The 27,648-nt window shown below is 36.6% G+C and overlaps 3 protein-coding genes across 5 annotated transcripts; all 3 read left to right on the top strand.

The window, feature by feature from the left end:
- The first annotated feature begins 28 nt into the window (after positions 1–28).
- On the top strand, positions 29–6,843 carry LOC132114895 (CXXC-type zinc finger protein 1-like). Of its 2 annotated transcripts, XM_059523285.1 has the most exons (14): positions 125–308; positions 670–782; positions 884–984; positions 1,147–1,274; positions 1,405–1,560; positions 1,680–1,823; positions 2,205–2,312; positions 2,649–2,836; positions 2,924–3,131; positions 3,325–3,432; positions 3,534–3,583; positions 6,169–6,265; positions 6,354–6,506; positions 6,696–6,843. In XM_059523285.1, exons 1-14 carry the CDS (start codon positions 306–308, stop codon positions 6,840–6,842), a joined length of 1,704 nt encoding a protein of 567 aa, XP_059379268.1. In that variant the 5' UTR covers positions 125–305; the 3' UTR covers position 6,843. The 2 variants fall into 2 exon arrangements, with proteins under 2 accessions (XP_059379267.1, XP_059379268.1); XM_059523284.1 differs by lacking the exons at positions 6,169–6,265; positions 6,354–6,506; positions 6,696–6,843 and adding an exon at positions 29–118 and having other exon boundaries at positions 246–308; positions 3,534–3,978.
- A 4,572-nt stretch (positions 6,844–11,415) lies between these two features.
- Positions 11,416–18,349, top strand: LOC132114894 (uncharacterized). Of its 2 annotated transcripts, XM_059523282.1 has the most exons (8): positions 11,416–11,915; positions 13,887–13,953; positions 14,464–14,978; positions 15,158–15,234; positions 15,341–15,381; positions 17,664–17,720; positions 17,882–17,917; positions 18,136–18,349. In XM_059523282.1, the coding sequence occupies exons 1-8, from the start codon at positions 11,674–11,676 to the stop codon at positions 18,310–18,312; spliced, it is 1,212 nt and encodes a 403-aa protein (XP_059379265.1). In that variant the 5' UTR covers positions 11,416–11,673; the 3' UTR covers positions 18,313–18,349. The 2 variants fall into 2 exon arrangements, with proteins under 2 accessions (XP_059379265.1, XP_059379266.1); XM_059523283.1 differs by lacking the exon at positions 17,664–17,720.
- Positions 18,350–19,586: 1,237 nt separating this feature from the next.
- Positions 19,587–24,770, top strand: LOC132114893 (uncharacterized). The gene is made up of 5 exons (XM_059523281.1): positions 19,587–19,771; positions 19,878–20,171; positions 20,351–20,431; positions 22,055–22,303; positions 23,830–24,770. The coding sequence occupies exons 1-5, from the start codon at positions 19,613–19,615 to the stop codon at positions 24,289–24,291; spliced, it is 1,245 nt and encodes a 414-aa protein (XP_059379264.1). The 5' UTR covers positions 19,587–19,612; the 3' UTR covers positions 24,292–24,770.
- The last annotated feature ends 2,878 nt before the right edge of the window (positions 24,771–27,648 follow it).

Here is a 27,648-nt window from a genome sequence, read left to right as displayed (position 1 = left end):
AGATTAAACCCTGGATTTCCACTGCCTGTCGGTGGTAACACTTACACACACGTCCAGTAGGTGGCAGCAGATCGTGTGTCATGTAAACCGTAGAAGAAGAATCGTAGAGGAAGCGGAGGTAAATGTTGTTGTGCAGTGTTCCGCGGTGTAAACAAAAGCATTAACTATTAAACTATTAAAACAATTAACTGCACAGCTGTTTAGTTCACCTTGGTTATGATAGCTTATTAGTTTTTGTGTTTCAGATGTTCTAGACGACTGTGGTGACATTCCTTCCTTTTGGACATTAACCGGACAAATCTGTCATGGCAAGTGAAATTTTTTTGCACTTCTGGTTTTGTCATTAGTAATGTACAGGTTGTAATACCTTGGTACTTTGATATATATATATATATATATATATATATATATATATATATATATATATATACACACACACCAGAAAACTTAAAACAAAAACATGCTACTTTTTTGTTAAAAATATTAAAAATAGCCATATCAAGATTTTCTTTACAGTATATACAGTGACATTCTGCAGAATATAAACTGCACAGGTAGACTGTATAACAGGAACGTTGTTGAAATGTAAATGTCTGAATTGAAGTAGTTACAGAACATACAGATAATGTCAAATGTAATCCACATTCAGTTTCTTCTCTTATGTTATAGGACAGCGAATTGTCAGACTTGGAGCAACCTCCTGGACCGGAGACGAGTCTGAACTGGAAAAATGCACCTGTTTATTGCTTTTGTCGCAAACCAGACATGAACTGCTTTATGATGTAAGATGTGTTTCTCTTTAAATGTTTGCATGCAGTTTTTTTGTATTTTTTTGTAAAAGCAAATATTTTGCACATTTTTCACATTATTTTCATGTACACAGTGCTTGTGACATCTGCAGTGAGTGGTTTCATGGAGACTGCATTAATATTTCCGAGAAGATGGCAAAAACCATCCGTGTTTGGTACTGTGAAAAGTGTCGCAGTAAGAAAAATGTTTAATTATACATTCTATTTTATCTAACGATTTTTTTTTAAACATACAACAAATTATATTTTATTAATTTCACATTTAATTTGTAATATTTTGTTATATAATAATTATTATCAAAAACATCTGTTTGAGTATAAACATCATGTGATCTAGGTAAAAATGAATCCCTAGAGATCAAATTCCGTTCAAAGAAAAGCAGAGAGAAAGAAGCAGAGCCAGACGGGACCGATAACCAGCAGGACACACCAGATTTCAAGTCGGATGGACGGCGTGGGTCACGGGTGAGAAATTCAGATTTATAAAGCTGCTCTATTTCACTGACCTTTATGAAGACCGTGGCTGAAAAAAAAGTTGTTTGTCAAGTGTCAACCTTTGGACTGGCTATGGGGAATATTTGGGATTTGTCCACAGATTAAGCGCTCAGCGCGCATGTGTGGAGAATGTGAAGCCTGCATGCGCACAGAGGACTGTGGACTGTGTGACTTCTGTAAAGACATGAAGAAGTTCGGCGGCCCAAATAAGATCCGGCAGAAGTGTCGTCTAAGGCAGTGTCAAGTGCGCGCTAGGGTGAGTTTTACTCTCGTAAAAAGTGTCATATTGCCAGTGATTTTGCTTTTTCTATCAAATGCCTTAGTGCAATATTTAAAGGTATGACAATAATTACTGACTCTGTGTATTTTTTTTAGAAAATGCTGCGAGTGAAGGATGAGGAGTGGTCCATGTCTAGGGGCAGAGACTATCAGGACGGCCCGCTGTCTGAAGACTACAGTGAGAATGAGCTGGAGCTGTATCAGCACTACTGTGCCGGGAAGTATGGAGACCACAGCATGGTACCTGCTTCTCCTCACACTCACATCACACTTCAGAGAAACAGAAAATACCTTTTTAAAGGAAGTATGCCCAATTGGATATCTTGGTAAAACTTCTGGACACAAATTTCCAGCAATGCAAGAACCACTCATATGCTTTTGAATGGGAGACGAAAAAAATCTACTGATTGCAAAATGCATCAAATCAGCAATAAAACTTATAAATGTAGCTTCCTTAGATCAGGTCAGGCAAAATGTTTTTTTTTTAGGCTGATGCATGTGCAGGAAGTAAATTACTTTATAATGTCTATACCTGGATGAGATTGACGACACTTCTTTTTGCAGAAATGGTTGTGCCTAAACTTTTTTTTTATTTTTTATTATTATTATTTTTTTTACCAGGGTTGGAACAGTGATGATGATGATGGTTCATATGCTGATCCTGCTATGAGAAAGAGAGCTGTTAAAGTCAAGCATGTGAAAAGAAGAGAAAAGCGATCGGAAAAAAAGGTAAAGACCTAAAAATATGTGCATGAAATGCTTGACCCTTTAACAAGATATTTTAAAATTTTATTAAAATATACGTTTTACATTATGCATCTGTGTTTTTGGATGAGGATCATATTTGATGCATCAGGCTATCACCCCAAAATATGTCTTAGTAAGATGATATTTAAAAACTTAGTTTATAGTTTAGATGTAGTAGAATGTGTTCAGCAACGTTTTGACCATGTTTATCATTTAGAAGCCTTTAGACAAATTTGCATATAAAATATGACACTATCTTTAATTGATCATTGTGCTTAAAATGGAACATAATTAAAAGACTTTGTGTTCATTCATAAGAAAGAGGAGAATAAGTCTCGGAAGCACAAACCCAAACAGAAGCACCGCGACCGGGTGAGACACAGCGAGCGGGCAGAGGTTCGGGACAGCGGAGGAGCCAGACAGTGCCTCGGACCCGGATGTGTCGAAGCTGCACGCGCCAGCTCTAAATACTGCTCTGATGACTGCGGCATGAAGCTCGCTGCCAAGTAAACCTGAAAATACTTTGCAGTTTACACTTTACAGAGAGTTGTATGTAAGAGATGAGACATTTCTGTGTCTTTTTGTCTTGCCAGTCGAATCTATGAGATCCTGCCCCAGCGTATCCAGCAGTGGCAGCAGAGCCCGTGCATCGCTGAAGAACAGGGCAAGAAACTTCTAGATCGAATCCGCCGTGAGCAACAGTCAGCTCGCACGCGACTCACTGATATGGAGAAACGCTTCCATGAGCTGGAGGGCATCATTGCTAAAGCCAAACAGCAGGTTGTACAGCACGATGAAGAGGTGAGAGCCATCATAAACATAGTTTCAGCATTCTGTTGCTTTGAAAACACTGTAAATATGTTCCAGTATAATTATCTTATATTTTAAATGTCATTCATTCCTGTGATGCAAAGCCTATACTCCAGTCTTCAGTGTTATATGATCGTTCAGACCTCATAACAGTGTCCTGAATATTGCTTTTCTTTTCCCAAAGGTCAATGAGGGTGATGACGACACCGATTTACAAATCTTCTGTGTGTCCTGCAGTCACCCAGTTAACCCCAAGGTGGCACTGCGTCACATGGAAAGGTGCTATGCCAAGGTGTGTTGTATTTTTACAAATTGTAATGTGTAAACCTAAAACATTGTCACATGTTTTAGTGTTATGTTTTTAAAATGCTGTTCACTCTTTCTTCTAACCAGTATGAGAGTCAGACGTCTTTTGGCTCCATGTACCCCACTCGCATAGAGGGGCAAGTACAATTTTATATAAATATATACAGTATATTAATAGTACATATTTTTAGATTAACAGGCTTCCACTGTGATATAAATTTTAACTGCATGTTTAACTACATGAACTGCTTGTTTTTTTCATGAACTGCTACTTTTTTTAATATTAAGTACAGTTCTCTAAGGTCCACTTATAATGTTATCAAGATTGAATAGGTGTGGTGGATTGTAGACTGAAGTAAACGCCCACTCTGGAATCGAATTGTGCCTTGTTTACAAACGAATCTATGGTGAAATGAAGTGAACAAATGACCAACATTTTACTGACATGGTCTGGAACGTCATTAAAAATAAAGCTAATCCACTATTTTCTAATGTTGGGATCCAACGGAAGGCAATGCAAAGACTAGCTGCGTCCCAAATGACGCACTATACACAAGTACTTATGCACTATGTACTCAACCATGTAGTGTATGAATTATATAAGGTTATTTTGTGATTCATAATCGGAGTCTGATCCGAGCCCCTCCCCCTCCGCGACAAATTTAAATATGAATGCATGATGTGTTATTTAATTGCATCATCCGGGTGTTTAAAGTGCACTTTTTCTTTTTGGAATTTTCAGTGTGATCGCACTTCTCACACATATTTATACTACAAAACGTCTTAAAATAGTGCGTAAGTATGCGATTTGGGATGCACCTTGGGTTTGTCCTCAATTTGGCATTGCACAGCATCTTGTTGTCTTCAGAGCATGTGTTCGTCTCTCTCATTATTTACACTACATGTGCGAATCACTGGGCGGAGCTAAAGGCAGTGATGAAGAAGCAGGCGTTGATGATCTCGTTGAGGGTTTATCCACTCTATTACACATTTTTTTTCCAAAATTGGCTTCAGTATAATATTTTTTTAGACTAGTGAGAAAGTTTTGAGTGAAAAATGTTTATGACCCCTTTAATGTTTTTAAATCTCATCTGCTTAACAAGGCTGCATTTATTTGATAAAAAATACAGTAAAAACAGTAATATTGAAAACAGTGTCACATGATCTTTCAGAAATCAATCTAATGTGCTGATTTGCTGCTCAAGAATTTTTTTATTATTATCAAAGTTGAAATCAGTTATAGTATCATTATCTTTCATTAATAGAAAGTTTTTATTTGAAATAAAAGTATTTTGTAACATTATAAATATTTTTGTACACACACAAATACATACACATATACACTCACCTAAAGGATTATTAGGAACACCTGTTCATTTTATCATTAATGCAATTATCTAATCAACCAATCACATGGCAGTTGCTTCAATGTATTTAGGGATGTGGTCCTGGTCAAGACAATCTCCTGAACTCCAAACTGAATGTCAGAATGGGAAAGAAAGGTGATTTAAGCAATTTTGAGCGTGGCATGGTTGTTGGTGCCAGACGGGCTGGTCTGAGTATTTCACAATCATTTCTTTGGTTTACAAAGAATGGTGTGAAAAGGGAAAAACATCCAGTATGCGGCAGTCCTTTGGGCGAAAATGCCTTGTTGATGCTAGAGGTCAGAGGAGAATGGGCCGACTGATTCAAGCTGATAGAAGAGCAACTTTGACTGAAATAACCACTCGTTACAACCGAGGTATGCAGCAAAGCATTTGTGAAGCCACAACACACACAACCTTGAGGCGGATGGGCTACAACAGCAGAAGGCCCCACCGGGTACCACTCATCTCCACTACAAATAGAAAAAAGAGGCTACAATTTGCACGAGCTCACCAAAATTGGACAGTTGAAGACTGGAAAAATGTTGCCTGGTCTGATGAGTCTCGATTTCTGTTGAGACATTCAGATGGTAGAGTCAAAATTTGGCGTAAACAGAATGAGAACATGGATCCATCATGCCTTGTTACCACTGTGCAGTCTGGTGGTGGTGTAATGGTGCGGGGGATGTTTTCTTGGCACACTTTAGGCCCCTTAGGTCCAATTGGGCATCATTTAAATGCCATGGCCTACCTGAGCATTGTTTCTGACCATGTCCATCCCTTTATGACCACCATTTACCCATCCTCTGATGGCTACTTCCAGCAGGATAATGCACCATGTCACAAAGCTCGAATCATTTCAAATTGTTTTCTTGAACATGACAATGAGTTCACTGTACTAAAAGTGCCCCCACAGTCACCAGATCTCAACCCAATAGAGCATCTTTGGGATGTGGTGGAACGGGTGCTTCGTGCCCTGGATGTGCATCCCACAAATCTCCATCAACTGCAAGATGCTATCCTATCAATATTGGCCAACATTTCTAAAGAATGCTTTCAGCTTTCAGTTCTGAAGGCGAAAGGGGGGTCAAACACAGTATTAGTATGGTGTTCCTAATAATCCTTTAGGTGAGTGTATATATAAACTGCTTCATGTAAAATAAATATTTTATAATTATTTTCTATATGCCTATATCATGCAATGGTATTGTGCATTTTTTCAATGTACTGTTCTATTTCATTTTATTTTAATTGTGGGGGAAAAGTGCACCTTTAATGCCTTTGACAAAAGCAAATAATATATTTGCACACTATCTTGAAGTCTCATTATTTTGGCTGTTTTTCTTCTTGAATAATAGTGCTACACGGCTCTTCTGTGATGTTTACAATCCACAAAGCAAAACCTACTGTAAGAGACTGCAGGTTCTCTGTCCAGAACACTCCAGAGACCCAAAGGTACTTTACCACATGCATTTGATACATAAACACTTAAACTGCATAGATATTAAGGACATTAATCAGAATTGTGAATATATGCATGCAGGTCCCTGCTGATGAGGTCTGTGGTTGTCCATTGGTTCGTGATGTATTTGAACCCACCGGAGAATATTGCAAGGTGTCCAAACGCAAGTGTAACAAACACTATTGCTGGGAGAAGCTCCGCAGGGCCGAAGTGGACCTGGAACGAGTCAGAGTGGTCAGTGCATTTGCAAAGGAATCGTTTATTTGAAGGAAAGAATTTGTTTATTTGGATAAAAGAAAATAGCTGTGTAATAATCTCAAAGTGATTAAGATGTTCTTGCTTTCCCACAGGATTGCATTATCATTCATGAATCTTAATCTTTCATTTCTTCAGTCATTCCCATTATGTCTTCTCCTTCCCTAGTGGTACAAGTTGGATGAATTGTTTGAGCAGGAGCGCAATCTAAAAACAGCCATGACGAATCGTGCAGGTCTCATGGCCCTCATGCTGCACCAGACAATCCAACACGACCCAGTTACCACAGACCTGAGAACTAACAAGGACAGATAAGGTTACTGTCATTCCTTTTCAATCTTTTATCCATAACATTAGCACATAATGTTCATTCATGAAGCAACTCTCCTGAAAGTCTGAAGTTTTGTCTTTGATCTTACAGAGAAAAGGAACCATTGCTGGTGAAGTCGCCTGACATTTGTGAAGATACAGTGTCTTAGTAGCTGTTTGTTGAAACTAATTCATGTACAACACTCTTCGTGTTTCTGCATTATGCTTTCATGTAACCCTTGGCTTTACTCTTTTGAATGGTGCTGTGACAACATTGAATTGTGCACACATTTTTTAGATTTTTAAAGAATCTCATACCCATGTATTGTGCATTAAAAAAGTAAACTGGAGAAAGATTAAAATATTTTTCTGGCTGGTGAATTGTCTGTTATTTCTGTTTAAATTGCATTTCTTGTGCATCTACACAAAGTATCATTATTAAGGGTTTGTTGTGCTGATTGGTTTTTTATAGTCCAGATGTGGCCAAATTATTTTAACATTTTTGAGACTTGTAATAATTGCAATTAAAAGTTTGACCAAAGTTTAGATTCATATACATGTAAACGGTACATTTATTCTTCTTGTAGGGTTGCATGATTGATTCAAAACTGGATCATTCTTATTGCGTTCCATGTAAAATGTCAAAATGTCATGCTTTTTGATCTGATCTCTGATCTGCATCAACGACCTATGACTGCGATTCTGAAGTAACGTGAATGCATTTCACTTTTACATTTACACAATTTTAAATCTGGTGTTATTAATCCAGGATGAAAAATGATGTTGCGTCTCATCGGAGGAAAAAAAAAGTTATAATTTGCTGTAGCGATGCGCGAGCCGACGATATTATTTAATGTTATATTCCTACACGCTCATCAAAAGAGCCAACAGACAAACTCCGAAGAACTACGGTTACTGATGATCTAGCTTTATTATTGTTTTACACTAATGGTGAGTATTATTGCATATTATATGCATTTCATTATTCGACACCTCAGTTAGGGTCGACTTCCGACGATGCTCGTGTCAGCACATGCGCAGTAGATCGCCGAAAGTATCGCTGATCGGAGAGAACGAGGCGCAGATGAACGAGCCGATCGACTGCGCGAGACTCGAGGTAAGAATGTCAAAATGCTGCAGGTCTTCGATGCGCTATGTTTTAGTACACGACAAAAACGCGTTCTTATAACACGCACACAACGTCAGAATTTCGAGATAACGCTGTAGTAAAAGAGTGGAAAGATCGGCGTGGTTCCGTGCAGGAGAAAGCGCTCGGAAAGTCGTTTGCGAGGCTGCTTCGCTGAAAGCAATGAAGGGGAGGGTCAACAGTGAAGGGGGGGCTGCTGGAGCTCATTCAGCACGGCGAAATGGACGGTGAAGAGTCGTGCAAAATAAACTTATCGTGTCTTTAAAATCTGCCTCAATTAATAAGGGACGTTGTCAATAAGATGCACGTACAAAATGCGTGATATTTGATAGTGATGTCGTTAAATCGGGCGTGTTATTGATCGCATCGCACGTCGGGACAGCATTCCTCACTCCTGCGATCTGTAATGGAGGCTGGCGAAACTCGTGTCGATTTATTACGATCTGTTTATCTCGCCCTCAGGTCATTTTTAGAGGTAGAAATGTTAGAGATTGCACAAACTATAACTTTATTTTTAAGTAAGTTAAGTTCATTTGCGCTGAAAATGGGCACTGCGCTATTTAATTCAGTTTCAGCGAATTGTTCACTCGCTTTTTGCGCGGTCTCTCGGTAAGTTACTAATAATGACCACGAGTCCAAACAAATCAACTTTAAATTATTGTATCAAATACTTAAAAAAAATATTTATATAATCAGTCAAAGCTTTATTGATGTCAATCAAACTACATTACTAATATTTTATACAGTGATACATTATATACATTACTATACATTAATATTTACATTAATATTTTAATGATACTTTAATATTTTATAGTGATACAACAGCATTGTCAACTTTTAACATTCCACGAGGCATCTAAATAAATAACGTTATAATGCATGGTGCAGAGTATGTTCATTTCTTGGGACATACTAAAATGCGTAATTAAAAATTTTTTTAAAACTTAAACCATGCAGAACTATTTTATCTCGCACTTCAGTTTTGCATCTTTCTGTTGCATCACATCAAAAAGAAAACCGTCAATGTTGTTTAAAGCTCATTTGTTTTTATAATTCTTTTTAACACTTAAGTTTTCTTATTTTTATCTGTTCCACGGTTGCATATCTTTAGAAAACAATCATACATGTTATTCTTAGTAGCTGGAAAAGATGAGGAACTTTTTGACTAAATGACAAAAAATTACTAGTTTGGTACGTTTTCGTATTAGTAGTTAGAAAAGAAAGAATCTAAAATTGTGCTGATAATGAGCTGCTGTATTTGTTACTTTTTTGGCTATATGAGAGATCTCTAGTACAGATTACTAGTTTAGCATTTGAGATTTTAATGTTACTGAACCGATTCAGTATATTACTTACACTGGCTTCTCAAGAAATCTTCTTAGTCCATATTTTTAACTAAACAAATCACCCTCTGAGCCAGTTTTATAGGTGTCATATGATGTTGCTAAAAAGTACATTATTTTGTGTAATGCAATGTTTTTATGCGGTTTAAGGTTAAAATAAAAACAATATTTTCTACAAACTGTACATTATTTTTTCTCCCACCTATCTGAAATGTCAATTTTTACAAAACTCATCGTTCTGAAAAGCGAGGTGTGCACTGATTGGCCAGCTATCCAGTGTGTTGTGATTGGCCGAATGCCTCGAGCGTGTGACGGAAATGTTACACCCCTTAACAATTTAAAAAATCTTATATAATATGACTTGCTGTGTTTATTTGTTTTGTTTTTTTATTGTATTTATATGATATTTGTATTTTTGTAATTGTATTTTTGCCATGAAAATAGCTTTGAGTGCTGACATGGCATTAAATAAAATAATCTGAATCTGAATCTACACCCCTTAACATACTGTGATGCCATTTCCCAGCGCAATGAAACAAAACCAATAAAACCCATTATAAACGAGTCATTTGTTGCATCCAGTTGGGAACTACTGATTATAATGACTTAATACTGTCTTTTTAAGCGTTGTGTATCACGCTGCATAAACATAAAACCATGTCTGCATTTGTGATCAGAGAAACCACAAACAGTTACTCTTAACAGTTACTAGACACTGCTCAAAACTCGCATTTGAATCATCAGTGGCAAATCCTTTACATATGAAAACGTACTTACAGGCTGTGAGTCAGAAGCGCCAGATTGTCCTTGCAAAGTTGGAATTGCCCCACTTTATAGAAACAGACACTGGCATTGTAGGTTCAGGAAACAGTCCTCGTCCTCCGTAAAATGCGCTGCACACATCTAAATATTTAGGTTGAACTGTTCTGGAACAATGTTGTAAATACAACTTAACCACTGATTTCTAGTTGTGTCCTCTTTTGGAAGACCAAACAAAGTAGCTTCACTTTCACAACAAAACACAGCTTCTCCACAACATGGCACTGGTGGCAACGGCGAGAATAAAAGTTACCTCTTCTTTTTTTGCATAAATATTTGGGTGGCGTTATGCAAATCTTCCCACATCGTGATGTAGACATGTGGGGGTGTGTTAGAATGAGCTGTTTTAGGAGGGCGTGGTTGACATAAACTTTATATTGTTTATGTTTGGGTTTTGGGTTTGAGACTTTAGTCTTTGCAACTTTACAGATCTTCTTTATTCACCAAGAGCTTGTAACACTCCAAAGAGAAAGGAAAAATTTAAATCGCATCATATGACCCCATTAAGCTAAAACCCACAGCGAGATTTGATTATTACTGAGATGTTGATTACATGTATTTTGTCAGGTTTGTATTGTTCTTCGAGTTGTGAAAGTGCTCATTACCTTCTTCAGCCTTTCAGTAGTTTTCTTAAACAGCAGTTGTATTAATCAGTTGGTTTTAATTAGAAGAAATTAGGTATTTTCCATTAAAAAACTTTAACAAACACTGGCTGCTTGCCGCACTGTAGCGCATTTCTTTGCCATAGTAATTGCGCTGCATTGCAGATATCGAATGTTCTCAGTCCATTTGTATCGACTTCCCTGCGATCGCTGCTGGCAATTCTGTCACCATGGCATCCGCTCATTTCAGCACGGTTCTATAAATACTCTCCTTTACGCTACTCTATCCTGTCTCTGCTAGCTTGAGTCTTTGCAGTAGCCTAATTTAATAGAAGGGTTTTATTTACATCAGTTCATTGGGAAAGACTTTCTTAGAAACTATTGCTTAAATGTTTTATTGGTATGCAGATCGTGATGCAAGTACAAAAAATTATTATTTCTCTTTGGCAGTTTCTTAAATCATCAGTGACAATGTTAAGCTGTATGTGTGTGTGATTGGTTTGTAATTCATATGTCTATAGAAATTCAGTATGTCTTTAGAAATCCATTAAGCAGCAAAAATGACCATGTTGGCAGAAATTAAAAAACAGCCCTTACCATTATAATAATGTTACTGCATCTATAAATAATTAATTGAAAAATTAAGTATTTTAGTTCTTCACATCTGCTTTTTCTTTACAGGTATGATTCATCACCAGTAAAGACATGGATGAAACATTGGATTTTTGACGTTTCATGCAACCCAAGCTCTTCAGAGCTTTGAGATTACTTCTAATTTCTATGGACTACAAAGTCATTTTTCCTATTTAAAAATGTGAGCTGGCATTTCAACATCCAAGTTCTTCCTGGCATGGCTTAAAACCATTGGTCTCACAAATCTACTAGTAATACAGAGGCCTCAAGGCCAGAGAACGGGATCAGATATGACTGATGAGCTGAATGGGGCCTTGGCTGAACCGGAGACGACGAAACCGGAAGAGACTCCTCCGACTGAAGCAGATGTTTTTACTGACAATGTGGTCAATGCATTGGGGAACAATGTTCCTGGAAAGGTGATGTCTGAATCGCCACCTGATTGGTTGAAGCCAATGGAAGAGGATGAAGATGATGGTGGTGACGGTGTCAAGAGCAGTGAACGGATCATCATGAAGACCAATGATGACGTGTATGTGTTGCTTATGCCTAATTTTTGTTTGCATTTAGTGGGATATTTTATAGTTTGGGTTATATATATTGGGTTTATATAGGGCTGGGTGATATGGGCAAAAAATTATCGTGCTAATATTTTTCATATCAGTCAGTATCAATAATTATCAGTCGATGGGATCATATTGTCAAGTCAAGTCACCTTTATTTATATAGCGGTTTAAACAAAATACATTGCGTCAAAGCAACTGAACAACATTCATTAGGAAAACTGTGTCAATAATGCAAAATGATAGTTAAAGGCAGTTCATCATTGAATTCAGTGATGTCATCTCAGTTCAGTTTAAATAGTGTCTGTGCATTTATATGCAATCAAGTCAACGATATCGCTGTAGATGAAGTGACCCCATTTGTCTACATTAGATGTCGAATAGGACATTCCAGACTAACCTATAGTTTTCTGTTGGCGGGTGAAGATCCTCCTTTGTTCTGTATGCTAGAATCCATTATCTTTGAAGAATATATTTTGGTGGATTGTAACAGTTTTAAGTCTGTCAGAACTTATTTTTCTTTATATCCCCTGACTCCTATGGCATGAAGTCGATGTAAATATGTTCATTAACAAAAACCGTATCATCTGTAAAAATTGCAACAAACTATAGGGTAAAATTTAGATGTAAGATTATGTTTAAAAAGTAAATATTCTAACTGTTTGAGTTTTATCAAAACTAACCATTGGTCATCTACAGTATTACACAATTAGATCCATGATAACCTGAGTTGAAAACACACACAGTACCTCATTGCCGTGGTAAATTGTAACTACGTATATTATTTTTATAGTATTTATATGAAAAACAGTAGCCTAAATACATTTAGTATAAATACCCTATGGTATATATATGGTAGGTAAAAAAATGTGGACAACGCGTCTCCACTTCCCTCCACTATAAAGTGGAGCCAAAACATCTCAGTAAGTTGTTATCTTGTGAAAATGATGTCATTTGGAGCCAGAGTTGGAACTGTATTGATCGTGAGAGCCACGGTATCAAAGTCCCGGGCAAATTCCCACAGACCCAATTAAAAGCTCTCAATCATGATGCCACACCCCATTTTTATAGCATCAAATAACTAAAAGCAAACTTATTAGAAAAACGGAACAATTGAATATACATCAGTGTGATAAGAACTACCTAAAATGATGGAAACAATCTTTAGAAAAAATTATTTAAAGTGTAATTAGTTTTTTTATTTTGTCTCAGGTCCCATTAGACCTACATGGAGTGGGTGGGGTTTATGACATATACTGGGTCCTGCCACCTGGGGGCGATCAAAACCTTATATCAAATAATTATATATTGATAATTATCATTATTTTATCACCCAGCCCTAAACATCGTGAGAGTTTAGACATTCAATTTAGCATCAAATATGATGTTTATTATTTAGAAGTAAAAAAAAAAGCATTATTTAATACAAAATATTTAAAACATTTAATACATTAACATTAAATATTTAAAACCTATACAGGTGGAGCTGGGGAAGGTGGAGGGTTTCTGAAGCGCACTAACACTACTACAGTGAGCACTAGCCAAGTATATGAATGTTTGAGCAGCAAGCTCATTGGCTGCTGATACAAAAAAAAAAATCAGCTGTGCCACGTGAATAGTGATGTAATTATATCAGATTGAGTTAGATCGTATCAGTCTGCGCCATCTAGAGTTTCATGACAGAACTTTGTATTTAAATTTTTTTGTTGACTTTTTCCACTCAAACTGCTGTGCTGAATATTTGCAATTAAATGTTTTATTTATTAAATAAAAAAAATACTAAACAGAAGCATTTTTCATTACTGGTCTCACACTTTTTGACCCAATTTTGTTTCTATATTTTAATTCATTTGATGATAAATCACTTTTGATAATTATATCACACCTGTTGATCATGTTCAGATGATGAACTGACTTTCGTACTTTTCATATTCTCACAGTCCAAAAGTAAAACGACGCAGAGGTCGGCCCCGGAAAGGATTGCAAGCAAATCGCCCTAAAACTGAGGTTTGTGCAGCAATCTATCTTGATTTGGGGTGTGTTTGCTCTGTTAGAGAGAATAATATGTATGTACTATGGGAGCATTTGTTTTAATCAAAAATACAGTAAAAACAGTAATATTGTGAAATATTATTTCAGTTTTAAAGAACTCGTTTCTGTTGGAATATATTTTAAAATGTAATTATTTCCTGAAATGCAAAGCTGAATTTTTAGCTTGATCCGTCAAAATTAATTCTAATATACTTTGATTTGCTGCTTAGTTCTCAGTTATTACTTTTTAATGTGTTTTTAATATATTTGTAGGATGTTTTTTAATTGTATTATTTAATATAATAGCAGCATTTTTGTTTAAATGCTTTAATTAGTTGTGCTTTCTAAGGTTACTACTTTTCTAAATATCCAGGAATATGTCCATAATCATTTTATCTTCTTCAGTCTTTTAATTGAATCCTATTTGAAATTATTACAATATTTTTAAAACACTTTCTTCTTTTCTATGTGGTGGTTTGATGTTAGCAGATTATTCCTCCTTTACTGGGAAGAACGCGTTCTAGTAATGCATCAGGAACTGCCATTCCCATCCCAGATCCAGCCCACACACCTGAGGCTTTACCCAGAAAACCCCATCTCATCAATCACAACTCGACATCAACATCTGAAAGACCCCGACTCATCCCCATCTCACCTGCAGGGGGCAGCAGCCTCTCCACAACCCCAAACACTGAATTTCACAGCCCTCCGCGCCCCACGAGGGTCTCGCCGCTCAGTATCGACACATCGGTGACACGGAATTTTGTTCACACTCCAGCTGTAAAAGTGGGTAATGTTTCCAGACAGAGTATTTCCTCTACTGAACCTGGGAAAGATGGCACTGAACTTCCCCTTCAGCTCTGGCTTTGTCCTCCTCTGGAGCCCATTAGCCCTACAAAAACTCAGGATATGTTCTCAGATCAGATTGTAAGTTCACCAAATTTTCCGGAGACTACGCTTAATGGATCAGTGACCCTAAAGGAAAGTCTTCCTCTGCTCAGGTGAACAAATCTGACTCATTTCATACCACTGACTCATTTTATTTATGTATTTTGCATGCTCTAGTCTTAACTAGGAACTTCACAAATGTTTTAACATCGTGTCCAGTTCAGGGTTTCTGCAGGTCTTAAAAAGTCTTTAGTTTACCTTCATAAAGTCCGAGTTGTTTGTGTTTCTTCAGTGAATGTGGAAGCTGTGGCGGCGCTTTTCCTGCTCAGAAGAGCGAAGACGTAATGTGCTACGGATGTAGGCCTAAATGTATGTGAATTTGTATTTACACTATTCATTTCAGCAAGCAGCAGAGGATTAGTATGATAATTGTGTGATTTGCATTGTTTAATTTCTTTATTTCTCATTTCTGCAGCAGACAAGAAGCAGTCTCCTCCAAATATTGTGTTTAGGAAGGTATGTACCATTAGACAGGCATCACAAGAGATCTCATTCCTGCTTTTCTGTACTTTCTGTCACTGATTCTTGAGACTGGGATGAAACAAAGAGTTTATGTGGCAGAAATGGTTTTGGGTTATTCAAAGCTATTTACCGTATTTTTTGGACTATAAGTCGCACCTGAGTATAAGTCACATCAGTCCAAAAATACGTCATGACGAGGAAAAAAACATATATAAGCCGCACCGGACTATAAGTCGCAAGAACCAAGAGAAAACATTACCGTCTACAGCCGCGAGAGGGCGCTCTATTCTGCTCTGTGTACAGTCGTGGCCAAAAGTTTTGAGAATTACATAAATATTGGCAATTGGAAAAGTTGCTACTTAAGTTTTTTATAATAGCAAATTGCATATACTCCAGAATGTTATGAAGAGTGATCAGATGAATTGCATAGTCCTTCTTTGCCATGAAAATTAACTTAATCCCAAAAAAACCTTTCCACTGCATTTCATTGCTGTCATTAAAGGACCTGCTGAGATCATTTCAGTAATCGTCTTGTTAACTCAGGTGAGAATGTTGATGAGCACAAGGCTGGAGATCATTATGTCAGGCTGATTGGGTTAGAATGGCAGACTTGACATGTTAAAAGGAGAGGGATGCTTGAAATCATTGTTCTTCCAGTTTTAACCATGGTGACCTGCAAAGAAACGTGTGCAGCCATCATTGCGTTGCATAAAAATGGCTTCACAGGCAAGGATATTGTGGCTACTAAGATTGCACCTAAATCAACAATTTATAGGATCATCAAGAACTTCAAGGAAAGAGGTTCAATTCTTGTAAAGAAGGCTTCAGGGCGTCCAAGAAAGTCCAGCAAGTGCCAGGATGGTCTCCTAAAGAGGATTCAGCTGCGGGATCGGAGTGCCATCAGTGCAGAGCTTGCTCAGGAATGGCAGCAGGCAGGTGTGAGCGCATCTGTACGCACAGTGAGGCCAAGACTTTTGGAAGATGGCCTGGTGTCAAGAAGGGCAGCAAAGAAGCCACTTCTCTCCAAAAAAAACATCAGGGACAGATTGATCTTCTGCAGAAAGTATAGTGAATGGACTGCTGAGGACTGGGGCAAAGTCATAATATTCTCCGATGAAGCCCCTTTCCGATTGTTTGGGGCATCTGGAAAAAGGCTTGTCCCGACAAGAAAAGGTGAGTGCTACCATCAGTCCTGTGTCATGCCAACAGTAAAGCATCCTGACACCATTCATGTGTGGGGTTGCTTCTCATCCAAGGGAGTGGGCTCACTCACAATTCTGCCCAAAAACACAGCCATGAATAAAGAATGGTACCAAAACACCCTCCAACAGCAACTTCTTCCAACAATCCAACAACAGTTTGGTGAAGAACAATGCATTTTCCAGCACGATGAAGCACCGTGCCATAAGGCAAAAGTGATAACTAAATGGCTCGGGGACCAGAACGTTGAAATTTTGGGTCCATGGCCTGGAAACTCCCCAGATCTTAATTCCATTGAGAACTTGTGGTCAATCCTCAAGAGGCGGGTGGACAAACAAAAACCCACTAATTCTGACAAACTCCAAGAAGTGATTATGAAAGAATGGGTTGCTATCAGTCAGGATTTGGCCCAGAAGTTGATTGAGAGCATGCCCAGTCGAATTGCAGAGGTCCTGAAAAAGAAGGGCCAACACTGCAAATACTGACTCTTTGCATAAATGTCATGTAATTGTCGATAAAAGCCTTTGAAACGTATGAAGTGCTTGTAATTATATTTCAGTACATCACAGAAACAACTGAAACAAAGATCTGAAAGCAGTTTAGCAGCAAACTTTTTGAAAACTAATATTTATGTAATTCTCAAAACTTTTGGCCATGACTGTTTATATTATTTTATTTTAATTGTACTTGCCAGAACATCCATTGATAACCTTTATTACTCATCTGTGCTGTGTTGTTGATGTTGTGAAGTGGACATGAAGCAGTGCATCTGTGTTCATGTCAGCTCTGTGGGAGATAGAAGGCTTTGGCGATATTTTTGCGTTTGAACTAATTTCCCTTTTTGTCTGCTCTCAATATATGAGCCAAAACTAGTTTGTTTATCGTAAGTAGCTGAAAAGCTAAGTCCAGACTATCCTCGATTTCTCTGCTAGCATTCTTTCATTCTCTTGATTATTATTTTCTAGTAACTTTCCCTTTATTTCCGATTCTGTTGAATATAACACCTTAGTTATCATATTTCCTTTGCTTCATTTTTATTATTCTTTTTTATTTAATTTTTTATTATTATTTTCAAGGTGGGGCAGGATCAGTGGGAGGTTGGGAAAAAAAAACATCCAAGAAAACAAATTCTGGTAATGATAATCGCATGACATCATATAGACACATTCGTTATGTTTTTGGGTTGAAACGTGAAACTGCAGCATACACACAAGCATTGCCAAAGATCATCCAAAAATTCATCAATAGCTGAACTACTTCACACCTAAACATAACGTCACTCTGTCTCTCACAGAAACAACATCCTGAATACAAGAAAACTGTCAAAATGGTGAGTCTACATGCTTTATGGAACTAAATCTTTTTTTTTCCTTCACATATATTGCATACTTCAAGTCTTTACAATGTAAAAGGGATCAGTGTATGGTTCCTCATTTATAACTCTGTCTGATTCATTGTGTGATGCATATAGTGCAGAAATCACAATATATTCAGGAAATGTACTGTGCTTAAAATACTCATCCAGGTTATTATTGTGTGTTTTTATAGGATTTTGTCCCTGATGGTGGTGATGATGATGATGACGATGATGATGATGATGACTGGGTGAGTGAATTGGGAGCACATGCATCTTTTTTGGTGTTTTTAATGATTGTGGCATGGGATGTTTTTTTACCCTATAAAGCCTTCTGCATCATATTTGAGACCTCTAAATTATCACCATGATCAAAAAGTGCTGAAAAACCTGTAAAAACTGTCAAAATGTATTCTAAAGTGTCAATAAACGGTTTCATTTAATTGTGAAACTATTATTTCATATGTCAGGCTTTACATGTTTTGAGCATATTATGAATTGGACATGGAATATTCTTTTCCTGGTTCTTGCTGAGCTCATAAAACCACTTTAAACCTTCGTTCGTGCTTTTTTGAAGCTTTGATTGTGTTTACAGTGTGCAATATAATGTGTTCATGTTTAGCGTGTAAAAAAAACACAGTATTTTTCACACAATTCACCTATCTGTATACCGCTGTTTTCACTGTCATAAGAACGGCCTGATGACTTCCTTGTTCTATAAAGTCCCTCCTTCAGAAATACGTTGCGAGGTTCCTGTGTTGTGATTCGACACCAGCTGAGCGCGCGCTGCCCTCCTGGAAACGCGATTGGGCTAGAACGCACGTGCTAGAGATGTACTTATAATCACAGGAGCATTTTTACTGACGAGATGTGCATGAAAATCGCATTAAATTTTTTTGCACAGCCCTAAAATCTAGTTAACAAAGCTAAACAGCGTTGCCCTTTGTGTAATAAGTTACAGTAACTGTTAAACGCAGCAACTTAAATAATAAAATACACTTACCGGTTGTGGTCCATAAACAACGCCTTCTCCAGACAAAGAGGGAACTGCTCCATCTTTCAGGAATAATCTTTGTGCGAATCCGGCATTAAACTGATTGAGATTGAGGAAGCTGTCCTCAGCAAAATGTCCTGCACATAGTTTTACATGTGGATTATAATTGTCGGGAACCGAGTTAAACATAAATTGTAACCATTGATCTCCAAGTACAGCGTCCCTGGGAAGCCCAAACAAAGATGTTTGGACTCCGAGATGAAAATAACAGCGTTTCAACGACATGGCAAACACAAACGCAGCTCTTCCACTTCTCCGTCGGAACGCAACAAGACCACGCCCCCTTTTTGTGTATTCATGTGGGCGGAGGTTAGTCAAAAAACTGTTTTAGTGACGTCATTACTGCAGGAACTAGAGGGATGTAGTCCAAATGGGTCGTTCGATGTAGGCGAATTCTGTTAAATAAAATATCTCGCTTGGCATTGAACTTTGAGCTTTAGAATTTTACAGATATTATTTATACTCTAACAACAACATTACACACTATCTAAAGTTTAAAACATGGGATCACGAAGAACGGGACCTTTAAAAATAAAAAAATCTGCCCTTTATTACCGTAAAAGCACAATTTCTCTGTCTGTTCTTGATTTCAGATTGTGAAGAAGCGCAGTCGCAGGATGTGTCGGCAGTGTGATGCGTGCCTTCGCGAAGACGACTGTGGCACATGTGACTTCTGCGTGGACAAGCCCAAGTTTGGTGGCAGCAACAAGAAAAAGCAGAAATGTCGCTTACGCCAGTGCAAGCTTCAGTCAAGGCTTCATGGTCAAAGAGGAAATGTACGTATTTATCTGATTAGCATCTATTAGCTAATGGTATCGCCTGACCATATGCCAAATACACACATGCAAGATGAGTTTAGCCAGATGTTTCTTGTTTTATCAGATCGTGCAGGGAATGCGAAATCCATCCCTTCCACGGAGAAGGAGAGATGTGAAGCCCAAGCTCAAGAAGCGCGGGAGACCGCCGAAAAAACAGAAACTCAGAAGCAACCCCTGGGAGGATGTTGACGAAGTGTCTTATAAGGATGAGGATGACAAAGAAGACTTGAGGCGTTATAAGATGAAAGGCAGAAGAAAAGGAGGAAAGAGGAAATGGAAGTACAGTTTTAAGGAAGAAGAGGAAGACATGTTCATTGAGGCCGTGATTGAGGAAGACGGAGCGTCCAACACAGAGGAGGTTTCTGGTTTCTGAGTCATGAAGTTGTCAGTAATTATAGTCATTTTTATACGATGGGATTGCAGCATTAGACTATATCAATATCACTCAGTTAGGTTATTCAATGTTTTCATGGTTGTATTTAATGTTATATTACCTGTTTACTTTTTTTTTATTATTATTATTTTTTATTATAATAGAATCCTGAAATTTTGGGCAATCAGAGGTCAGCGATGGTGTCTAATGAGATTCACTCAAACACGTCTGGACTCAGTGCTCAGGTTACTTTCTACATCATTTTTGTTTCCAGCCTTGCTTCTGAAATTAGTTTCCTAATTCATAGGCATAAAAAAAAATATATACATATATAAAACAAAAATATACATTATTAAAAAAAAAAAAAATCCAGGTTTGCTGTGCTTATTTGTTGGGCTGCACAATTTGGCCAAAATTGTTATTATTATTATTATTATTATCATTATCAAACTTTACTAAATAAAACCAAATAAGATATATTACTATTTTAATATGTCACTGTTAACGAAAACAAGTATTTAAGAAAACTATATATATATATATATATATATATATATATATATATATATATATATATATATATATATATATATATACAGTACAGACCAAAAGTTTGGACACACCTCATTCAAAGAGTTTTCTTTATTTTCATGACTATGAAAATTGAAGATTCACACTGAAGGCATCAAAACTATGAATTAACACATGTGGAATTATATACATAACAAAAAAGTGTGAAACAACTGAAAATATGTCATATTGTAGGTTCTTCAAAGTAGCCACCTTTTGCTTTGATTACTGCTTTGCACACTCTTGGCATTCTCTTGATGAGCTTCAAGAGGTAGTCACCTGAAATGGTCTTCCAACAGTCTTGAAGGAGTTCCCCGAGAGATGCTTAGCACTTGTTGGCCCTTTTGCCTTCTGTCTGCGGTCCAGCTCACCCCTAAAACATCTAAAAATCAAAATTCTTTCTCAAAATAAAGAAAACTCTTTGAATGAGAAGGTGTGTCCAAACTTTTGGTCTGTACTGTATATATATATATATATATATATATATATATATATATATATATATATATATATGTGTGTGTACAGTATACAGTACACTTTTTTTTTCATTAAAGCTATAAAATTACAGTACCACTATTAATGGATGTGTTAATGTTTAATTTCAAACATTAAACTATATAATTTGTATTTTGATGAAGAACAGCAAGGAACCATTAAAATGGTAGCACTTTACAATACGGTGCATTAGTTAATATTAATTAATACATTAATATTAACGTTATTACAGTATTTATTAATCTTTGTGTTTATTAATAAAAGTAAAGTTGTTCATTGTTAGTTCATGTTAGCTCAAGTCCATTCATTAATATTTACAGAAAAAAACATTGGATTTTAATAATGTGTTAGTAAATTTTGCAGTCAGTATGAATTGAAATTAATAACTGCTTTACCAGTATTTCATTGTAAGTTCATGTTAACTAATGTAGTTAACTAAAGTTATTGTAAAGTGTTACCATTTAAAGCTTTTCTTTTATTGAGTTTCTCATTACAAGTATTGGGAGGCAGTTAGTGCATGCTGCCTTCACAAATTTGGAGTATTTATGCTCTAGTGATCTAATAATGAACATTATTTAGTTATGTACCAAACATTACCTCCGTTGGTTGTAAAAATCTCTGACTGGTGAATTTTGCATCAGGATTGTTGGTAGTTCACCAGGAGTTTTTCGTTTTGTTTTGTTTTTGAGGCAGTCTGTATTTTTTCCAGATTAAAAGTGCAACCTGCATCATCCAGTTATGTATGGTTTGTGTTGGTGGCCGCTGAAAGCTGATGTTTGTCTGGATGTCTGCATGTTTCACAGGGATTATACTACAACATGTCAGGTGTGCCGATGGCTCCTTACGTGCTCGGATCAGTACCTCTGTGTAACAGCAATCCAGCGCCGATGGGTGAGGTGACCAGCTCTCTGCCGATGGGGGACGATGGGACTCAGAACGGGTTTCTTCAGATTGAGATGGTGAGAGTGGGATCACCACAGTCACATTACACAGAAGAAGCTCAGGACACAGAACAACACGTGTCAGAACAACAACAGGAGCCCACGCCGGTGGTGAGTCTGTCTTCACTGCTGCCTAGTACAGCACTATTCATGTTTGAATGTTTTTGAAAGAAGTCTCTATTGCTCTTCAAGACTGCATTTATAAGATCAAAAATACAGTTAAACTATAATATTGTGTTTTTACAATTTAAATAAGTCTTTTCTATTTGAATGTATTTTGAAATGTCATTTATTCCTGTGATGTCCAGCTGTATTTTCAGCATCATTCCTCCAGTCTTCAGTGTCACATGATCTTCAGAAATCATTCTAATATGCTGATTTGCTGCTCAAGAAACATTTCTGATTATAAAAGAGTTAATATTTTTGTGGAAACCATGATACGGTTCTTTGATGAACGGAAAGTTCAAAAGAACAGCGTTTATTTGAAATAGAAATCTTTTGTAACATTAGAAAAGTCTTTACTGTCAGATTTTATCAGTTTCATGACTTGCTAACAAAAGTATTATTTTTTTTAATTCCTATAATTTTAATAGCTTTTTTTTTTTACTTTATTTAATTTGAATTCATTTTAATTACATTTTATAATTTAAATTTCTAAAAATATTTTGTCAGTAAATCTCCAATTGTTTAACAGTATAGTAAATATTATTATTTTTTTTATTTAATTTATATAATATTTATAAAAGAAAATCTTTCTTTGCATTTACAGCCTAAATTTAATTAGAATATTATTATATAATAAAATATTAAAGTGGCATTTATTTCAAAGAAAGCTAGCATAAGCACGCCCTCAAGTGAACAGTTTCACAAAAAAAGGAGGTTTTATTGATTATTTATCAATTTATTAAAAGGCCTAAGCATTTTTCACAGTGTTTGTAAAGTGTTAATGGATCATGTTGATGGATCATGTGAAGTTATTTCTTATTTTGGTTCCAGATACTACTTGGTTTTACAACTTTTTTTTTTATTTTTTTATTGTGTACAATGAAATTCAGTGATGTTTATGTGTTAACAGCCATTGCATACTTAAAAGTGACCCTGGAGCACAAAAGCAGTCTCTGGGGTATATTTTTAGCAATAGCCCAAAAAACATTGTGTGGGTCAAAATTATAGATTTTTCTTTTATGGCAAAAATCATTAGGATATTAAGTAAAGATCATGTTCCAAGCAGATTTTTTTGTAAATTTCCTACCATAAATATATAAAAACGTAATTTTTTTGATTAGTAATATGCATTGCTATGAACTTCATTTGGACAACTTTAAAGGTGATTTTCCTCAGTATTTAGATTTTTTGTGCACACTCAGATTCCAGAATTTCAAATAGTTGTATCCCGGCCAAATATTGTCTGATCCTAACAATACATCACCATACATCAATGGAAAGCTTATTTGTTCAGCTTTCAAGTGAATCTCAATTTTAAGAAATTGTCCCATGTGACTGGTTTGTCCTCTAACCCCTATTTTGAATCATTCCAAATGTGGTGATTGTTGATTTAAAATACTTCCAGCACAATCAGAGATTTCCGCAGCTATCAAGCAGGTCAGACCATGCAAATGTCACATCTGCTTTCATAGATCACTCACATCTTCAGTCTGGTGGGAGGAGAGGACGACCGAGACCAAGGCCTGATGGAGCTGTTCACTTCCCTAGGCCAGACCGTGCTGCCTGCTCACTGGGTGGGAGTCATGTCCAAAGGCCCCATCCTCCAGCTCCTGCAGTGCTCCAAAATCTCCACCATGGCTGACACGGTGGTCCAGATCGAGAAGGGCTACTTCTACCAGGTCAGTGTCCAGAACCAGCCTCTCCTGCTCATGCACGCTGTCTACTCACGTCACCCCACCTGCCTCGAATCGGTCGATGACGTGGTGTCGCTCTTGCTGGATTTGGAAGGGCTGGGTGTGTGTCAGGGCTACCAGAACTTCCACATGGGCTCACCGCGGGAGCCTAGAATGAGCGTGAGAGCGGCTCTGTGCGATTTACTCATTCCCAAGGACGAGGAACAGTGTCCAAAATGCACACATGCTGTGGAGGGTTGAGCAGCTGTGTGAGAATCGACTGTAAACAAGAATCCTCCTCCACCAGCTTTGAAGCTTATAGCGCAGAAAGAACTGTTTCTGACCTCATGATGAACTGACATAAAAAATGGTGCTTTTTCATGTAATTTTTTTTTTAAGAAAGAAGTTAATGATTCAAAAAAGGACCTGCAAAACACCGAGTTTTACTGAAATCCCTTTTTTTTCTCGTTGCTTTCCATTTGGGATTAGGACATAAATACATTCAGCTCTCATTTAAACTACCTCTTCATTATTTTATGAAACAATTTTAACCTTAAACCTCCCACGTGCCCTTACTGACTCAGAAGTTTTGTGAACAAGTTTATTGTTGTACAATGAGAAGCATGGAAGCTTGTTTCCGCCATAGGATAAAAAATACAAAAAGTTATTTTTATCTCACAATGCAGACTTTTTTTTCTTGTGATCGCAAGATATAAAATCTGAATTTCAAGATATAAACTAAATTCGGAGAGGAAAAGTGCAAATTGTGCAATCACAGTTGCAGGGGGAAAATAATCTAAATTGTCACTTTTTTTTAATTTTGTGGCAGAAACAAAAAAAAAATAGTGAGGTGTAAACTGAGAATTTCGAGAGAAGAAATTTGAGTTACAAGATGTGAACTTTATGTGATGTGAATTTAAATCAACCAGAACAATCAGAGATTATATCTCGCAGTTCTGAGAAAAAATCTGTATTGTGAAATAAAGTCACAGTTACCATATTATTTTTTTGTATTCTGTCGCAAAAACGGGCTTCCGTAAAAAAGTGTATTCTGTACTAACTTTGTCATGCTGCATTTGGGGTTAATTGTTCAAATCTAAAGTTATTTGAACGTAATTTTAAACCAAAGTCATTCAACCTTTTAAAATCGTTTGTTTTTTATTGATGCCTTACACTGTAAGGTGTAATGTTTTAGCCCAAAGCTAGCACACCGTCTTTCATTGTGTGTGTTATTACGTGTTTTTATGCAACAGAAGACTCTCTGGTCTTTTTTTGTCCTGTTGTTAATCACACCTGCTTTCATGTGACTGAATTGTGTTACGTATGATAAAGTGCAACTAATGGCATTGCGATCTGCAGTGCATCTGTGTGCATTTTTGCTGTTGTGTGTATTATTCCAAGCCTACAGCAGACATCCGGCCTGATGAGATTTCAGTGATCAGCCTTTATACAGTTTAGGTATATTTGAAAAATCGATGCGGTTAACATTTGACAAAATTTTATTTCATTGCAACATTGTTTTTCATTCCTGAGTGATTCTAATTCTGATGTTTAAGGCAGCATTTTTTTTAAACTCTACCCCTGCAGATCTGTGTAAAATAAGGTGTAAAATATACATAATTGCCTGAAATTATTTATAAGTAGAGGATGTAAGAGGTGATTCTGAGAGCGTCTCTGTATTGTAAATCTTGCTCTTTTGGTCTGTTTAACCACCGATTTCAGTTTTTGAAACACTGTAAAGTAAGATTTTTATGAATTACATAGAGAGAAAATTCTGCTCCTTTTTTCTGTCTGAAGTGACAATCAGAATCATTCTTGAATCATCATGATGTAATGCAGGAGTTTTTGAACTTTTTGGTCCATGAAGAATCTAGGAAAAAAACAAAAAACTTTGCAACATGTACTTTTTGATGTGGTAACTTGCAATTAATAAAATACGATTTCATGCAATAAATTTATTGAATTTGACTTGTCCGATTTTATGACTTTTCAGCTGACAGCATTTGTAATGGTAAAACATTACAATTCTAATTTAGCTTGTATTTAAGACAAATGGGGGTTCTGAACAACATTTGCTGTGAAAAGCGGTATACAAATACATTAAGATTGAATTTAAAATGTTTATGCATTCAACTACATGTGTAATTGAATGCTTGCAGTTTTAGTCTCACAGTATAAATTGAACTTTATGCATGAATAGATACAGATGGCTTTATATTTCATACATTTTCTCGCAAGAGGATCATATGGATGTTGAAAGCCCTGATGTAAGTGTCATTTCAATCGTTTTCCACAAGAGGACCTTGTTCTCTTAATTTAGCAATGCATGGAGATGCAGCAGATGCTTATGAATTGAGCTTTTTGAAGAGACACTTTACTTCTCTCTTAAAAAATTTCTATTATGGAAGACAAAAATGTTATTCCTGTATTTGCTGTGACTCTTGGAGACACCTGGAGTCAGTTCTTATGGGTTGAGCACAGTGAGGAGAGAGAGAGAGAGAGAGAGACTCATTCATGGTGTTGTGCATCGATCCTGAATGAGCTGCTTTGTTTCCATACGGAAGTGAGAGGAAAGTAACCCCAGTGGCCTTCCGTCTGATATCTGGCTTTTGCATTCAGTCACAGCCTGATATTCATATCCTCCGTGAATCACTATTTTGGCGTGTGTTCTTTCAGTGGATCTGCCAGATTCCAATTACAAAGAGAATGAGGCTTTCAAATATAGAAAAAAATAACCTATACAGCCTTTACATCAAAAGACTCTCAATTTGGTCGTTTCATTGTTACATTTGTGTATTCTTTTGCATTAAAGAGCTAGTTCACCTTCAGTTGCTGGTCTCCACTGGCTTGCATAGGTCTTTTCTCTCTCCATATTATGGAGGTCAATGGGGACCATCAGGTGAAGGTGAACTATCTCTTTGATACAGCTACAGCTTTTGAATTTTTGTGCAGGATTTCAGGCCTGTGTTGAGTACCAAACCATCAACAAATCAAACTCAAGCAGAGATATTGAATGGGAAGCTGATTTATCCACCAATACTTAATCTCCAACAAGGCTTTATGGATTATGGCTGTGATTTAACCCCTGAGATGCCAGAAGGGTCAAGCAATCAGGCATCAATCAGAGAATTAATAACACAGCTAATGCATAACAATTTACAGTTTCATATATATTTATATATAGAGAGAGAGCGAGAACATACGATATTTAAGTAATGGTATAATTTTATATATATATACAGTATATATATATATATATATATATATATATATATATATATATATATATATACATATTGTTACAAGTATGAGTATTGTATATTTACTCATTTGTAATTAGATTGAAATAATAGATAGAATAAATATTTTTAAATTCAATAAAATAAAGTTCTTAAGTATATTGTGTGTGTGTGTGTGTGTGTATATATATATATATATATATACACACACACACACACACACACACATATTTCACTATTTGTATTTCCAGTACTGTGGCACTGAACGGGTTAATCGAGACACAAGCCACTAAATGTGGATGAAATGTGATTGGTTTGGTTACTGTGTGTATAGGTCAAGGCAGGATAAAAATCTCCAGCCCCTGCAGATGGAGGGTGT

Source organism: Carassius carassius, chromosome 34 (genome assembly GCF_963082965.1).
Source record: "Carassius carassius chromosome 34, fCarCar2.1, whole genome shotgun sequence".
Classification (NCBI taxonomy): domain Eukaryota; kingdom Metazoa; phylum Chordata; class Actinopteri; order Cypriniformes; family Cyprinidae; genus Carassius; species Carassius carassius.
Note: the sequence above shows the minus strand (reverse complement) of the source record. Positions and strands in the feature narration are given on the sequence as shown.